This window comes from Pezoporus occidentalis, unplaced genomic scaffold, assembly GCF_034315485.1.
Source record: "Pezoporus occidentalis ecotype Australia unplaced genomic scaffold, CSIRO_AGI_Poc_V1 ctg61, whole genome shotgun sequence".
Classification (NCBI taxonomy): Eukaryota; Metazoa; Chordata; class Aves; order Psittaciformes; family Psittacidae; genus Pezoporus; species Pezoporus occidentalis.
The window spans coordinates 1,792,149-1,810,301 of NW_026915955.1; the positions used below are offsets into that span (position 1 = coordinate 1,792,149).

An 18,153-nucleotide genomic window follows, 5' to 3' on the forward strand; every position below is an offset into this window, starting at 1 on the left:
GAAGACTTTGAGGTTTGGTTTAAAATGCCAGAAAAAGGTTTCTTGTGAGTGAATAGAAAAAATAAGGGTAAGTGAGATTTTTCCATTCACTGGGAATGTATGCACTTCTTTTGTTCCTTTATCAACTGTAGGCAATAAGAAAAGCAGAATTATCAGGCTGCAGTTGTCTTTGTCATCCTTTGCACACCTCATTTATTCTTAGCTTTCTTTAAGTTAAGAAACTGGGATCTACTTCACCCTATACCTGAGCTGCATTTCCTCCTTCCAGCAGCAAAAACATAAGAAAGCAAAGTCCTGGACATGCCTCTACCAGTCAGTGTTTTATTGCAGCCCTAGTGAGTCATCACTTGACAATGCAAGTGCGTTCAGTGAATGTTCTCTTTCTGGTGCCCTGTACCAGAGATAGAGTCCAAATCAATTTTTCAAAGCATTGTTTAAATTTCTTTTTAGCATACCTTTGCCCTTGTGTATTCAGATTTCACGTGGCACCCAATGAAGTTTAAGCCATTTGGTAGCACATGCCCAGAGATCTTCAATCTTGTGCTGAGTTCATGTGGAAGAGTTCAGCAAAATGGAGCTTTGCCCTCTTTCCATACATTTTTATCCTTGCTAATGGCCATTGAAGCTTCATTCCTTTCTCTCAGTATTTATTTTCTTTGTAGATCTCAGGTTTAGCTGTCATAGGTGGATCATCACATTTTTTATATTCTTCATAGGGTGGTTTTAATATCCTGTCCAAAAAATCATACTCCAGCTCATTCCAGAGCTTGAACAGTATCCAAACAGTTTTCAGTTTCAAATAAATCAAAAAATACTACTTCAGGACTCTCTTGGAGAATCTTATAACCCAATCAATTGGATTTGATGAAAACCAATTTCTATATGCAATTAGGTATTTTCTAGCCCAGAACTCATCTTTGTTTCTTAACCAACTTTCTTACAAGATTACTAAAATTCTGAACTTCTTGTTCTGAAATGAGCTGTATGCACACATTCTGGCATATGCAAGACCAACGATTTTCTGTCATCTTAGAAAACAGGACATAATTGCATGGCATCCTGTGCCGAAGTACACAGAGGCATCTTCTAATATGCAAATGGATAAATCTGTCTGTTTAATTGCGTTTGCAGAGCACATGGCCATTACTGAATATTACAGTGCATCTGCACAATGACGATCTAATCAATTCTGAGTATTCCCCAATTCCAACTTGGGTGTCTCTCTCATCTCTCTCCCTCTCTCCCTCTCCCTGTCTGTCCATTCCTCTGACCATCCTTCCCCAGGAGATGAATGCTGAGTTGCTGATGGTCATGGCCATCAAGACACAAGACCTTCAGTTGTTACTGAGGAAGTGAGACAGACTTTTATTCACTAGACAGATTACATGTCTTTTCATCATCTCACTTTTTAAATGCTGAGCCATCAGGTCCCATTCCTCCTGTCTTGCTTTCACCTTCATCCCACAGTAAACCCTGTGGCTCTGGACATGACAAGTGTAAGGTACTGATGAAGCTATATTCCTGTAATATGGACTCCAGTCACTACATCCTCTAAGCAGTCTTTTCCCCCTCTCTTTCTTGGTTGGAAACACTGCATACCAGGGTCTAGTAATAATAACCAAGTTATTGAAGTTATCACATATAAAAATAAAGTTTTCCTTCCTCTATGCAAATCTGTCTCACTACAATGACTGCTGATGCAGAAATTCCAGTCTGCTGAGACGTTCCCTGCTGACCCAGTAACCCATGTTCTAATCAGCCAAGCTGCACTTTTATTTCAGGCTAGGCTGTTCTCCAGCTATTTCATTCTCAGTGTATAAATTTTAGTTAGCTTGAGAAGTATTGCTTGGGAGGGCAGTTGGTATTTTGCCATGAAAATAGGAGTCTGGTGCTCTAGAAAGTTCATGTGCCTAAACAGTGCTTAGAGATGGGACTCAGTTCTGTTATAATATCCAGACTAATGAATTCTCTGCTTAATCAGGTAAGGGATGAAATGAAGCTTTTCACCCTGAGTATTAATTTTAAGACAGCTTTCAGAAATGTTGGTAGGGAATACTGTGCATGCAAAAAAAAACCCTAATTTCTACAAATTGCAAGCAGGAATTTGGACATGAGTCTTCCATTATACCCCTCCATTTTCAGGGACAATGATGAAAAGAGTATTCAAACAAACTGAATCCCATGTCTATTTTTATAATAATTCTACCCTATTTCAAATAAGATTTTATCATCCTTTGTTTTTTCTCATTAGAAATAAAAATGAGAAATAAAAAATAGGATTTGGATAAGTCTCAGAATTTGTGAGTCAGGTAAACTAGTTTTAACAGAGACTGAAACACATACGTTAAAAGAAGTGTATAGCCTGAGAAAGCATAGTGCTGAATATACCCTCAGTAATAACATTTTTGTGTTCAGTGTGGTGAGTCAGTGTTTTTACTGGATAATGAAATTACTGCCCTTTCCAGGAGGATAATTTTTATGGATGATTTGTTGATTCTGTACTCTCCAATTTCCAGGCTCTAAAAATTGCTGCAAAGAATTGCCTGCACTCAGATATAATTTAAATTAATATTGCTTCAAGCAAAAGACAGTTGTTATACCTAGATTCCTGAACTCTCAGGAAATATATTTTATCTTTCTTAGTTTTGACCTTGTACTGACAGTGAGCCTCTGTGACCTGCATGTAACCAGTGTGTAGCTGATGTTAAAAGTATTTTACCTTAACATTTAAAGTGACGGAGAGGTTGCTTGCTTTCCTTCCTCCCCACAACTGTTTGGTATCTTTTACAAGCAAAGTCCAATGTAGTGTTGTGCCACCAATTTCCTGTTTCTTTGGAGAAAAGTAGCGAAGTATCTCAAATCTGCTCAAACAATTTGCTTTTTCTTTTTTTCCTGAAAGTTCCTGATTTTGTAAAATGTAAACATTTTAGTTGAAGTACATAAGTAAAAAAGAAAACAAAGTAAAGCAAAGTGAAACAAAGAGTGAAGAGCACGAGTTTGTTGTTGGTTGGCAAATGTGTATTGCAAGTATATGTTGAGGTGAGCCATAGATCCAAGAGGAGAGGAAGGGGGAAAAGGAGAAAGCTGCTATCAGGTTTGATCCTCTTCTAAACTTAACCTTCTTGCAGGGACAAGAGGAAAGTAATCAGAAAACTGTGTGTTCCCCTCATCTCCTGTTCCTAGAGTCAATGCACAAACTGTCAGATAAATAAAAGTAAACAGCTAAGCCTTTGCCACCCACTCATATTTAACTTAATAATGAAACTATCAGCAGAAAGTTATGTGGAATTTTCAATGCTGGAACAATGTAGCTGAAAGGCTTAACAAAGCTCAAACAGCAGCAGACACTCCTTTATCCATCAGGGCTTCTGTGTGCCCTCCATTTAATTAGTACACCTTCAAATCCACAGCACTGATTTTTAAACTTTTCAAGTTATTGTATGCTTTGACCATTTCCAGGGAAATGTGTGAAGGTGGTCTGCAAGCCAGATACTGCTCAGATACCACAAAATGTAGAGTTAGAATTTGTCCTGGTGGGCCTTTTTGTCTGATTCTTGAGATCCTGCCCTACACTGGGTGGAGTATAGTTGCATCTTTTTTTCCTTGAAGTGCAAATAATAAATAAGGATAAAGAAATTAATCTTTTATTTCAGCTGCCACTTGCCCTTTTCTTTCTCTTTTCATCTGCTATACACATCCAAAAGCAGCTTTTTAAAAATTTCCTACAGCTCAAAATAATCTCCTCAGACAAGCCAACAAATTTTATTTCTCCAGTAGGGAGAAGTATGCTTCATTTCTGTTCCTCAAACACAGATCTTTCATGCCTGTCTTAACAGATTAAGCCAGATGAGCAGTTTGGCCACTTATTATTTTAGTCTTGGCACAAAATTTTTAATTCTAATTACTTGTACAATGTAATGAAATTATGTCTTTGAAACTGTAATTATATGTATTAATTTTATACAAAAATTGCTAATTAATTTTTTTAACAATTTCATGTGGGCAGAAGTCTGTTACGTTTTCATTCAATTGCAAAACAAACAAAACAGAAAGAAGAAATGTTAATTCCCAAAATTTAAACTCTGAAAACTTGTGGCATATGCATTTGGAAATCACTTCTTTGTTCAGATTCGTCCTTTATCTGGACAACTTAACATTGGTGTGAGACCAAGATTGGAAACTCAGAACTGCAGGCTCCAACATGTCACAGAGAGTCTGAGTTAAGCGCTGCTTGTCAGCAACTTTGTTTGACGTAGACAACTCAGATGACTCTTTATTTGAGGCACAGAACTGGGCATTTTGAAAGCTCAGCCTCATTTTGTCCTAGTGAAGAGATTAAATTATTGGAAAACATTTGCTGGGTAGTAATTTTTAAATGTGTCCTTGAACTTTTTCATAAATACGATTATGTTAAAAACAGTTATTTTAAATAATAAAATTATATACAGCAAAATAAAATCTCTGAACACTGAATTTCAGGTGCATTTTTGGGTTAAGATGTTTATTCTAGCAGCTACAAAAAACAGTCATATGATGCCTGTTTATATTTACCATTGTGTGGTAGCTTGACTTATTTATTTGTGCTTCCCACGCATTTTCCTATCTTTGTGCCATAACCACACTGCAGAAAAGGATATTTGTTAGCTATCCAATTATAAAATGGGGGGAGTTCGGTTTTCCAATGTACCTCAGTTCCCCAGAGGTACTTCCATCTCTTCTGAAACCAGGAAATCATCATGAAGTTCTCCAGGACTGCTTGATTATCTGTGATTTTCCAGCCCAAGGCAATTGGATAAATCACTAAAAGAATCTGATAAGCATCCAAACTCCTGGAGACTTAACAGAAGTTGTATGCTGGTTGAGGTTCATCATCGCTAGCTTTTAGGAAGTGTGGAAATAAGGTTTAGCTAACTTTGTGGTATTGGTATGCCAGAGAAACTATAAATGAGATTTGCAATTGTTGGTATTTTTCAATTAAAATAATTTTAACCTAAAACTCACACTAGAATTACATATTGCCTTTCTAAAGGCCTATTTTAGCTAATAATTTACAAAGTGTAGGAGTTGAAGGTTGTATTGTTTTTAAGAAATTGACGGTGATAGGAAGCTGTAGGTGTACATATGCTGCCATCTTCTGGTGTACTTAGCGACTTGCACCGATCATCAACATGTGCACGAAGCGTATAGTGAGCATACTCTCTTATAGTTTATAATTTGGATTTTTTTCCAACAGGAGTGTGATCAAGTTCATATAGATGATGTTTCTTCTGATGATAATGGACAAGACCTAAGGTAAGCAGCATTTGTTTTTGTTTTTTTCTTCAAAGATTAAATAAATTGAGCATTTACAGGAATACATTGTATTTATTTTTACTGTATTTTGGGTGTTTGCAGTACCTACAGTTTTGCAACTGATGGCTTCCATGCAGCTGCAAGTAGTGCAAACCTTTGTCTGCCAACAGGTGTAAGAGGAGGGGTTGACTGGATGAGGAAGCTGGCTTTCCGTTACAGAAGAGTAAAAGAGTTGTATAATACTTACAAGAACAACATAGGAGGTGAGTTTAAGTGTCAAAACTAATTCAGAATGCTGATTAGGTTAAACTGTATGGCAGCGAGCTCCCACAGAGGGAATGTGCCTTGGAAGCCACAGAGTGAATGGAAAGTGATGCGACTGGACCTCGGGCTGTTGAAAGCTACTGACTAATGGCAGAGCCAACATTGTGCTGTTGTGGAGGAGAACCAGAGATGGGAAAACTGAGCAGACCTTCATATGGCTTTCACAAAGCTCATTTTTCTCCTTCAGACCCAGCTTGGATATATTCACATTACTGAGTGCTTGAGCCACTTTTTCTACCTCAGACATGCAGTTATTCTAGGAAAGAGGCTGTGTCGCTTCTGCAGTACAAATTACTTGTGGCTGGCCTTTTACATCCTATAATTTCATGATCTGCTTGGTAACAACACAATATTCTGCTAAATTCTCATCTGGGTACCTTCTTGTCTGTTTTTATCAGTGGATGAAATAAATTCTGGCATTCCCATGCCACTGGCACCTTTTGTTGACTCTGTAGCTTACACAGTTAATTGTGTTAGCAAGAAATACTAATCTCATTTGGGCCAAGAGTTTTCCTGCATTTGTGGACTCACTGATGTCCATGACCTCAGGTGCGTAGGAAATCAAACAGCAGAACTGAAAGAATCTGTCCTGAAGAATCCAATGTGACTTGCAGGGACAGCCATCCTTCTTCCAAGAAGGGCAGTATGTCAACTGAATCCCTCAAGGAGAGACTCTGAGAACAGGGAATACTTACAAGTCTTCAGGCAACTTCAGGCTAAAGCTACAGTTGAGGATAAGCTGAGCCCAGCCCAGCCAGGAAAGAGTCCAAGTGAACATTCTCCTATTCTGTAACGTGGGCTTTTTCAACTCATCTGAATTTTTTTTCAGAGGAACTTAAAACTCAAAGTAAAGCTCACCTTCAGTAAAAGCAGTCAATTTGGTGGGGGTTTAGCACTTCCTGCAGTCTCTCAGAAATGGCAAAACCATACAACTAAAATGGGCAATGACTTAGTCCTTACTTAAGTTATGTAAATCTGCAATATACGTTTTCACTCTGAGTAGTTCAGAGTCTTTACTTGATGAAGGAAGGAGCAATAGGACCAAAGAGTGATAGCAAGTGGTTGGCTTTCTCTTGCCCTGCCTTGCCCTTCTTTGGTATCATGAATAGAGTTTTTATATATTAATACCTCTGGAAACAGTATTAGTGAAAATGTCATAGTGTTTTAGTGTATCTCCTGATGCATCTAAGATTCTGAAGTTTTTGGATTTCATAAAACTTTTAACACTAGTAAGAGCACAAGTCCAAGAGCATAGCAAAAGGAAACACACTAAGAGAAACAATCATTGCAAAGCCAGAGTGCAAATACGGTTCATTGTCTCAAGGTTTTTATCCTCATCCACAAATCCTACTTCTGAAATATATTTCATCCTTAGTGGGTATGTTTATTCATTCATCCTCTACTTAGCTTTTTAATAATCTTTTTTATAACACATGTATCTATGTATCTCAAAATAGCTGTTAGAAGGCAACAGAAGGCTAGACCTAACTAGGTATTTTTAGGTTGCTTCATTTCAGATTTTTTTAAGGCAGTCATCACCACTTCTTGTCAACATAGGGTGTGAAAGAGAAGAGGGACACGAAAGCTCAGGAAGCCTGCTTCCCTGCTCTTCAAGGTATTCTAAAATACCTTGGTTCCAAAAAATTAATGTCTCAGCATTTATAGGTTGGGTATTTTTTTTTAAATCTGATTGTTCATACCCAACAAGAGATTTTAAGGTGATTTTAAGGACTGACTGAGATACGAGAACATAAAATGTGCAGCCATTTCAGGGCTGTAAGTGCTGTCAAAGGAGCTATCACTGGTAACTACAACAGGATATGAGGATCAAGTCATCAGCAAACAAATGTATTTCCAGATGTATTAACCTGAGTTTCACCTATACACAGTCACAAGAAGGGCAGTTTTAAACATATGCAGATACTGCAAAGGCAAGTGGATTCTAATGTCTTCTTTTGTCTCTGCCTGTGCTCCCAATGGCATAGATCTTCCTTTCAGTTTTACCTTTTTCCTTTTCCTTCACATTACACCAGGGGATGCAGAGAGCAAGTGGCTACACGGTATTTAGTTGCTGGCTGCGGTTTAAACTGTGACACTGATAGTAAGATGTATGTGAAGAATAGGTTTTAAAAATACATGTTTCTGAAAGGTATACTTCAAAATGTAGTAAAATAGCCTGAATAGACAAAGAAACAATTCAGATAACTGATTATTAGTATCTGCAATATTGTCTGCAATCCTTGATACAGCAAAGTGCAAATAAAAAGAGGGCAATTTACTAAGCCTTGAAAAAGAGATTTTCTCTTGGTGTTTTCAAGTTCTAATGGAGTTCAAAATATAAACAGCAACCTTAAAATCTATACATTCCAACTAATACAGAATTTAAATTTTTTTTCTTTTCTTCCTTTTTTACATAAAAGGACTCCTGGGGCCCGCTAAAAGAGATGCATGGTTGCAATTAAGAGCAGAGATTGAAGCTCTGACAGACTCCTGGCTAACAAATGCACTTAAATCATTATCAATTATCAGCACAAGGTATGTATTTGAGTCTACTGTAAAAAAGTTTCTAGTTTTGGAACAGGTTGCCCTGAAAAGCTGTGGCTGCCCCATCCCTGTAAGTGTTCAAGGCCAGGTTGGATGGGGCTTTGAGCAACCTCATCTAGTGGAAGGTGTCCCTGAGCATGGCAGGGAGGGGTGTTGGAATTAGATGACCCAAACCTTTCTATGATTCTATGAATTCACAGCTATTTGCTCTGAGCTCCATATTCACACCATGGTCATGCTCACATTCCAGCCTGTCAGTGCGTACAGTAGCAAGACTCTCAGTTTTCTGTTGTGTAACTGCTAGCATAACTTGGCTATTCAGGTTTTCATCTTCAGCATTCAATGCTAGCTTATTAACATAATTATTCTTATCTCTTCCTCTACTCTTGAAACATGAAGCAAGTGATGTCATTGTACTGAAATGTGTATTGGTTGTGTATTTCCTCTCTAGACAGGATGAACAAATTATGGTTTTGCATTCTCCTAATCCTTTTATTTCACTGGCAGCTACTGCCAATTAATTGCTAGCATGAAAATTATGCTATCAAAGCACTGGAGTGCCTATTTTCAGAGGTATTGAGTGATCTTAATTGTCTCTATTTTAGGGCCTGTTGTTTGGTTTTGTTTTTTTTTTTTTTTAGTTTTGTAAACCACTATGGAATATTTCCTATAAATCAGGTCTGCATATTCTTTTAAAGGATTCGCCAAAATTTTCTGGAAGTGATAGTGCTGAGTGAAAGTAAATGTTGAGGATTCCTGAATATGCTCTTCACAACTGGTTTACCTCCTCAGCACTTGGGTAACAGTTTTACACTATTTAAACTTAAACTGTTTTCTCATTTTAGGAGTAACTGTGTAAATGTGTTGGTAACAACAACCCAGCTTATCCCAGCACTTGCAAAAGTTCTACTATACAGTTTAGGAGGAGCTTTTCCTATTGAAAATATTTACAGTGCAACCAAAATAGGTAAGAAAATTATTCTTTCACCCATTCTGACTACACTGCATTACCTACATATTTTTGCCAGCAGTGGATGAATTCCAAGACACTTCTCTGACACTTACAGTGTTAATTATAGGATTTAGGAATTGCATATGTTCGGATGTGTTTATGTCGATGAATTCCAAATTCATCTTATTTTCAATAATACCTGAAGGAATAAAGGTCTCCAAATTGATTTAAAGCCTCAGAAACTCCTAAACATGGTGCAGAAAACAAAAAGTGTGCAGAAAAGAATGAAGAAAAGTGTTTTGTGAATTCAAATATAAGCAGAACTTCTTTAAAATGGCCTCTGCTCTGACCTTGAGCTCTATGTAAGCTAGGCCTCTGCTTCACAAGGTTTTTCTGGAAGCATAGTACATCAGTGATGGTCGTGACAACTGCTGCCAACAGAAGCTGTGTTGATGGATGTCACAAGGGCATTTCCCTATTCTGTTGATAACTGTGTACGTCTTGTGTGGTACAGTTTGGAAATTTATGGCTACTGGAAATTGCATCCAAAATTTTCTTGTAAACCAAGAAAAGTTACCATTCCTGTGAAATGTGACTCAGCCTACAATGACGGATAATTTTGGCAGATTTCATGATTTACCAGTTATTACTTCAGGAATGCTTAATTTCTGTACCTATATAACATATACTGTGACACTTCATTGACAAAAGCATTACAATATACATTACAGTATATTTCCTAAATTATTTTAATAAGTGAAAAAACTGCATATTCTAACGGGTGTCAGGAAAAACTATCACTCAGCGATTCTTTAGCTATAGCTGTCCTCTAGACAGAAAGTCTCAAATGCTTTGAAAACTTAAGGCACAAAGTATCCCAAATGCCACATGGTACTGTGCAGCCTCTGGAATGAATGTCATCTGTCATACAGCCTGTACTTGTTGGATTCAGTCACTGAGATTGCACTTGGACCAAAGGAACGAGCATTAACAAATAGTGCCAACAGCGCAGAAGGGGGTGGTGAAGTGAAGCACAGTCTCTGGAGGCGCTGTCGAAGTAATTCTGCACCAGGAATTCCTTCTGGGAACAGTGTGGCCGCTGTTACACCCCTGTCGGGAGCACAGCAAACTCTGGGGTACAAGATCTCTCTCTGTCTTTCATCTCAGTGATCTCTGCACTGTGTTGAGCACAGGACTGTAATTGCAGCTCTTGCTTGCACACACTGAAATCTTGTCCTCACTCAACAGTTAATACTCACGATGCTTTTCCTAATCATAAGCCCTTTTTTGTGGGCCAACTTTTAAAAAGCAAGAGGAGAGCAGTAAGAATGGGAGATCTAGAAATCATGAGCTTGTAAGAAAAGATTAAAAACCTGGGGTGGGGATAGACATAGTAACAAACAAGGTAAAAAGCTCTTGCAGAGGGGAAAGAAATAATGTTTCTTTACATTGATGGAAGGTCTCACAACAGGTGATGATTTCTTTGCAATAGCGCATGTGTAGGTCGCATGTCAAAGAGAAACCTCCTAATGGAAAAAGGTTAATTAAATATGGAGATCACATGTGGAAATAGTGAAACCATTAGGACAGTTTGAGGATCGATAGCACAGTCATTTGTTTATAAAACTGAGCCTGTATACAATTAAAAGGTTGGTAGATGACTTTGCTTGGTCCGTTTCAGTCCTGTTTTTTGTTGTTATGGGTTTAGCCTGCTTGCTTCCACATTTCTTCAAAAGAGTCAAATGGTTTATGAAGTTCTCCCAGGACTGTGTTGTTCAATTTTATTTTGCTTGTCTGTTGTGCTTTGAACAGTTTCTCCATTGCTACATCACCCACTGTTGCAGATAAATTAGACTTAAAACTTCTCTTTCCTTGAAAAAATACTACTGCAATAATAGGGAAATATTTAAATTCTATTCTTCATTTACTGAGCTATTACTTTTTGCAGTGCTGCTGATTCCTTTATCTTAGTGGCTTTCCTGTAACCATTAAGAAAGTGATTTAGTTTTACCTGGAACAGCCTAATGTCACTAAAGAGATTCACTGCTTCTTACTAGTTTTGGCTCTAAATCCCAAGGCTGGATACTTCAAAAAAGCAGTAGTAACAATGTCTTACCACTGCACTAATCCTTTGTAAGGCTTCACCATAACTCACTTGATAGCTTGAATAAGTAGTGCATTGTTTTTCAGGCAAAGAGAGCTGTTTTGAGCGTATAGTGTCCAGATTTGGCACTAACATAACTTATGTTGTGATTGGAGATGGACGAGATGAGGAACATGCAGCTAATCAGGTAACTTCACTCTGAACTCTTATCTCATTTATCTTCCAGGGAAAGAAAGTTGCTTTGAACGAATAATGCAAAGGTTTGGCAGAAAAGTAGTATATGTTGTAATTGGGGATGGTGTAGAAGAAGAGCAGGCAGCAAAAAAGGTAACCTGTCTTCTGAAATGTTGGTGTGATACCTAGCTACTAATGCAAGCCTTTCTGTTTGCATTTCTGTCAGTGTTGCACAATTGCAGAATGACAAATATTTTCAGCCCACAGATGCAGGGCAACAAGAGCATGATGAGATCAAAACTTAGTGTAATCTAATGAACCATTTGTATTCAGCATTTGCTTCACTTCAGTTTGGAAAGAAAAAAAAAAGCAAAATTATTGTAAAAATAAATGAAAAATTATTGCAGCTAAAATGTCTGACACTTAAGCAAATTAAAGATAAACAGAAGAGACAGAAAGGGCTATTTTATTATAATTGGGTGGTGTTTTTTCTTTAAATGGTGAAATCATAGAGGTTTTAAGAACAAAGTTATGGAGAATGTGGAAAAGCATCTGAAGGACTGTGCAATTTTTTTTGCTGACATAGATGAAAATCTGTAGTTTGCTGGACCAAATATGATGAACATGTAATTTGATCCAAGAAAGACATATCTGCAAAAGTAACACAATATAGAGATTGTGCACCAAACCTGTGTTGCAAAAAAAAAGAACTGTTTCCTTAGAAATATTCAATTTTTTCATGATAATAATATACGTCAAAATTTCACCAGATAAGTTTTCAATATTCAGAAACAGATCAAATGGGTAACTTGCACCATGCTTCCCTGTTTAACCCCTGGAAGTGTGTAGACACTGAAAATTTTGTCTCACAATGTCTGTGCAGGACAAGTGATGTAAATATTGCTGTGCTAGGAGTAGCAAAATAAAGTTCCTTTTTTAGTGTTGTAGCTAGAATAGAAACAAAATTAAAATAAACCAAAATGCTTATTCCAAATGGTTCCTTATTATAGGTGCAGTCCTGGTGATGGGTCTTTTATAGTTTGTGCTAAACAAAGGTGGTTGGATTGTGTACTTTCCAGTTTAGCATGCTTTTTTCTTAATATTGGCTATATTGCATGGATAGATACAGAATTCAAAGAGATGGATGAATATAGCACACTACAAATAGATCTGAACACAACATGAAAGAATGCTTTTTTTTCTATTCTGATGATTTGATGAAGGAGAATAGTGCATATATATGCATCTCTCATAGACAGTGTTGCTTTCTGTAACACAAATTATCATTTTCTAAATCAGAAAGGTTTCTTTTTCTGACCCAGAAATCTTTTATCCAAAGAAATTCCTTCCCCCCTCCTCCTCCCCCTGCCCTGAGTAAAAAGTAATCCAACTCTGTTTCAAAGGGTTGTGCGTGAAGCTCTTTTAATGAAAGTATCACGGACCTTTAAATGATGGTTTGCTATTTTGCAAAGTCTAATAAATGGAGCAGAATGGGCTTTCCTATTAATGCTCCTTGGTATGGGTTTGCATGCTAACAGTAAGCAAATTGTCCTTATTAAGCAAGAGGCTCTTTCCAAAAAAACTGTTAAGAAAGACTATATAATTATTTTAACTTCAGTTGAACTGTAAAGCTCAGATCTATTTTGGTCTGATTTTTGTCAGTACTTTACTAGCAAAAATCAATCCAGAAATGCAGTGGTGTAAAATATGTGGTGGTAATCTGACTAGCCTCATGTGTCACATATCACCCTGTGTCACAGTGCTCATCCTTCCTGACCTTTTCTCCCCTCTAACAAACACAGCACAACATGCCTTTCTGGAGGATATCCAGTCATTCGGACCTCTTGGCTCTCCATCAAGCACTGGAACTAGAGTATTTGTAACTGTGTTCTAAAGTTGGCGATCCTTTTTTTTTATATATATATATTTCAAGTACACTGAATTTTTATGTGTGATTCAATGCCTCTGGCTTTACACATATGAATTGTCTTAAGGGAAGAAATATTTGGAATTAAAAATTCCAAATTGAAGAATTCAGATTGCTGAATGGAGTTAAAAATTAGTGCTACATAAGGAAGCTCTATGGTCTTATATATGCAACGTTTTTAAATGAATTGAAACTGTGGAGGTTGCTGATACACACCAAGTGAGCCCTGACAGGAGTGAACAAAGGACTCGAACTGGCAAAGCACCAACACCCATCTTCCAGCCAACAAGGTGGTGTTCAACAACATTCCTCAAAATGGGATATATTCTCAGCACTGAGGTTTGAACCAGACTTTAGCCTACCTAACCCAGAAAATCTGAATTGGAATGCACTCAGACTGTATAATGACAATCCGTCTAGACCTGTAATTTGTGTAAATTATTGATGAAAATAATTTACTGTGACTTTATTAGCAGCTGATTTTGGAAGTGGATGCAATTTTTCTTTCTTTTTGGGGGGCGGGGGAGGGAGAGGGTTATATAATATTGTCTCTTTTATAAGTTTGGCAAACAGAATGTGCATAATGATGTGTTGTGCCTTAAAGAGAAGACTGTGTTTGTGTGTTGTAATGTAATTTTGGTTAAAAACTATGTAGATAAACGAAAAAAAACCCAACCTTTGTGATAATTTTTGACATGACCAAATTTGAAATTCAGAGAAAACGAAGAGCAGGGCTGCACTTAAATGCTTTGGCATTTAAGTATTTGTTGCAGTAAGTAAAAATAATAAAGCAAAGTTTGTGTTTTTATTTGGATTCTGAATAATTCCACTGATTGTTTGAGGAAAGTTAAGAGTGTTTGGAGGTTGATACTGGGGACCGCTACCTTGAAAGCTAAAAAAACCTGTTCAACACCTTCAACATCATTTCTTGATAGTCTGACAAGAGAACTAAGAGCCATATTCATGAACAAGTTATTCCACTGAAAGCCATATAGTGAGTACACCAGCTGTGCAAAACAGAACAAATTTACACCCAGCAGAGTTTTCAGGTCGTATTACTGGAAGGTGAAAATGTGGAGTTAAGCCCAAATAGGGAATAAAACACAAGTTTGTGAGGAATAAAAAATTACTAAAGATTCCCTCAGCAGTCAGATGAACAAATGATACTACACTTAGCATATTCATGATCAACACAAGTTGCTGAAATTGCTGGCATAATAACACCAGCCATTTCAGGAGCGCAGTCCACTTTGGTAAATACAGCAGCATTTCGGTAACTTTTCCATTCTGTTTCACATTTATGTGTCTTCCATTTGGGGTCAATGGGATTTTCCTCACCCATTTTTGATTGCACGACAGGATTACACAGGAACAACCCTAAATGTTTTTTGAATCAGATATTACAATAGCATGTCAGGCAGCTGAGCAGATGGTAAGGTAGAGATTTTTATGAAGAAATACTGGGAAATATAGTAACTAAATTTTCATAATTTCTATTAAAAATTACAGTCCATACCATGATAATTACCTTGCGACTTTTGAATGTGCTACCTTCCAACTTTGGAAAATGAGCAAGGTCTATATTGCACACAGGGGCTCCGTGTGCAGCTTGAGCACTCTGAAACAACAGCAAGTTGTTTGTCTCTCATGGCAGAAAATGGAAACTGCTTTTTGTACATGGAGACACCTGAGGTTGCCTTTTCTCTGACCGTGTGAAGAGGTGTGTGCAAGAGAAGATGTTAGATGTAAACTCCAGGATGCCTACACAAGCACAGTAGTCAGCACTGAGGTGAAGATCTTCCCTCTCTGTGCTGTGAAGCCACCATATGTCTAGTTACCAGGTAGTAACTTCATTAAACTTGTAGGTTATATGAAAGTTAGTTGGTAGGTGAAAGCCTGGAGCCACTAAAAGTACAAGGCAAAAATAAATTCATAAAAATGGGATTTCTTTGATGTACTGGAATTGGATATGCAAGTCACCACACAACAAACTGATTATAATTAATTATCATGGGGCAGTTTAAAGCCATCACATGACACTTGCCATGTATGAAATCGTTACCTATTAACTATTTGGGTGAAGGATTTGCATATCTAAAAGGTAAACATGAGGCATACCTTCTTTGTATTTACAGTGCCCATCTAGTCAAGTTTGTTCTGGAAGTTCATTTTTCATAAAAAGCTGTAGTACCAGTATGTTGTAGTTTTTCAAGTGGGAAAAAAGTGTTGCTACTGGAATAAGAAAAAAGTTCAAACAAAGCCCTTCTCAACTTCCAGCATCGTAACACTGCATGAGAATCTTTCTCTTTTTTTTTCCTTTTTGACAAGTCATAGTGTTATTTAAATGCATGAAGCAATTTTGTTTCTCTAAATTTAATTTGTTCAGCTTGTTCAGCTTTCAGTATTCTTTTCCTAATTATATGTAAGAACAAAAAATAGCCCAGCAACCACTGTCAGTTCTCATAAAAGGTTTGCAGTGCGTTTGTTGGAGTTGTGCTTAGATCTCTGTGGCTCAGTTAATCTACTGGACTCCTAGGGAGGAGAGGGAGGCAAAAGCGGGGGAAGTTTTGCAGAGCATGACAAAGTTCTGCCACGATAGCAGAAGTTAACTATAAAAATAATTGACAAAAACTTACATCCAAAGAAAATTCAAGGATTTAGCTCAAAAGCCTTCTTCACAATACTAGAATTATAAAAGAAAATTTCAGAGTACAAGTAATTTCCCGCTAAGCAAATGGTGTACACTCCTTCCTTTTACAGAGAAATTGCTCTGATTGATACATTTTCCTGCATGAACAATACAGAGGAGAAAATAACCAAGGCAGAGACATAGTCACGCCAGACTGTTCCAGATAGGCCTAAGTGGATTAAATGGAAGGCTGGTCATTTTGACATTGAGTGCATTTTAATTCAACAGCATATTAGTCAGAGACTGACGTCCTTTCAGCGTCTCTCAACAATGAAGTCTGAACACAATGTCATGTTTCCAAGTATTTTGGGCAAATGAAGTATAAAATATAATGCCTTTTGCTGATACTCTAGCAGTTCTCAGTCAGTTACAGAACTTGACCACTCATTAGGCATTTGAGTAGTCAGCTTGCAGAATACAAATACTGTGTGATAGCAGTCACAAAATAGTACCTTAAGTTGATATCACTCTGCGCAGTTCAGTATAACAGTAAAAGGGCAGGAAAAGCTAAAAGTTTTGCTTATTTTTAGATGCCTGTTGAGATTGTGCACAAAGATACAGGCAGCAATTAGCTCCCAGATCTGTGTCCATTAGAACCCAGTGTGAGAAGTAGTGTTTGCATCTAAAGCAGTTGTGGAGTATGTTCCAGTGCAAGCACTGACAAGGGAGATGAGGCCAAATCAAAATCCTGTATACAAGTATACTTCATCTCAGGGCAGATGAAGTCCTGCAGCCAAACAGAACTGCAGAGTTTATGGAGAATATGGACTTGGCCCATGATACAAAGACTAGATTTTAGCTGTGAGGTTGTATCCAGATATAGGGTTTAGGTTCAAAAATCGTCTCTGCTTTACAGGATTGACACCAGGCATATGCTCTAAATGAGTATGGTATTTAGTATCTCTGAAGAGGAGCTGAACTGACACGAGCCAAAATCCCAGCAATAGCAGCATTTTGGAGGTATAATTGAAACCAAGGGTCTCTGTCTTGTATTAGCAGATTATAGTTTATTAGGGCCTACATAATTTAAGAAAATGTAAATTAAAAAGCTTGTAAAATTATGTACAACTTTACTATTTCTCAATAAATACACTTGGAAATGTCATTTTCTGCACTATATGATGTTGTAAGATGCTTGGTTTGTAGCCAAAACCATCCGTTCACAATGTCTCTTAAAGGAGCTGAGTGTGACCTTGGACTCTTTTTAAGTAAGTCTGCGCTGCCTTTGTGGTTCATGCCTGAAGCAGCCCTGTGCCCATGTGGTTTGGTAGAGATTGGCTCACCCGCATACTGTTTGCCGGGTGCAGCCACTGGAGGGAATGTCCCTCTGCTCTGCAACAAGGTTTCCTCACCAAGAACAGTAGGTAACCTTCCTCCAGATGCCAGGTGAGGGGCAACTGACACCTTTGTTTCCGTGTCCTTGGGCCGAAATACAAACCAAACCTATTCAGTAGTCTAGACATCTAGTATATTAATTTAAATTCCCTTACCATTCACTTACTAATGTTATGCTAATATCCTTCTTACTGGCATGAGTTTTTGAGGAAATAGACTGGGCTACTGAAGGGCAAGCAGCCATTCCATTTGAAGCTCAGACTCACCAAACTTTGTAAGTGTCTTTGGGAGCAGTGCTTCACGTCCTAGTGAGGTGCTGACTTGGTTTCAGGGAAGCAGTTCCCCCCAGAGTCTGATTGTGAAGGCTTTAAGGCAAAAGTGGGACCACAGGACTATCAGCATTCTTAGATGTGACCTTATCGTCTAGAGAACACAGCAAGTGGCAAAGCCTTGGTAACCACAGTGCTTCAGCCACAAGAGACAGCTTGTCAATAGCGTAATTTTCCAGAAGAGTTAGTTGAAAGCATGTCTGTTACAAATATAACTGTTCTGTATGTACATCTGCCTTCTATTCCAATTTTAGGAACAAAAAGGAAGATACATCAAAAATATAAAGAAGGCCCACTGAGCAGACAGACCATAATAAAAAGTAGTTTTAACACTGTCTCCCAGAGGGGTTTGCGTGTGGCTCTAAAGAAGAGGAAACATTTAGTGCCATTTCAGGAGAGGGGGGTCAAAGGCAGTCAGAAAATGGTTTTACTCCCCATTAAAACTGTAGGAGATCACAGAACTTTTCCCTTTTCATATCAGAA

The 18,153-nt window shown here is 37.7% G+C and overlaps 1 protein-coding gene across 16 annotated transcripts in view; it reads left to right on the forward strand.

The window, feature by feature from the left end:
• EYA4 (EYA transcriptional coactivator and phosphatase 4) overlaps positions 1 to 17,125 on the forward strand; it is a 150,747-nt gene extending 133,622 nt beyond the window's left edge. For 8 of the 16 annotated variants that reach the window (XM_062639580.1, XM_062639585.1, XM_062639578.1 and 5 more), the window contains 6 exons: positions 5,234 to 5,292; positions 5,395 to 5,555; positions 8,037 to 8,151; positions 9,006 to 9,127; positions 11,443 to 11,543; positions 13,193 to 17,125. In XM_062639580.1, the coding sequence (XP_062495564.1) occupies positions 5,234 to 5,292; positions 5,395 to 5,555; positions 8,037 to 8,151; positions 9,006 to 9,127; positions 11,443 to 11,543; positions 13,193 to 13,273 (639 nt within the window). In that variant the 3' untranslated portion in view covers positions 13,274 to 17,125. Of the gene's footprint in view, positions 1 to 5,233; positions 5,293 to 5,394; positions 5,556 to 8,036; positions 8,152 to 9,005; positions 9,128 to 10,044; positions 10,249 to 11,302; positions 11,404 to 11,442; positions 11,544 to 13,192 lie in introns of those variants that run through there. The other 8 variants (XM_062639579.1, XM_062639584.1, XM_062639582.1 and 5 more) reach the window with 3 other exon arrangements.
• Positions 17,126 to 18,153: the final 1,028 nt, after the last annotated feature.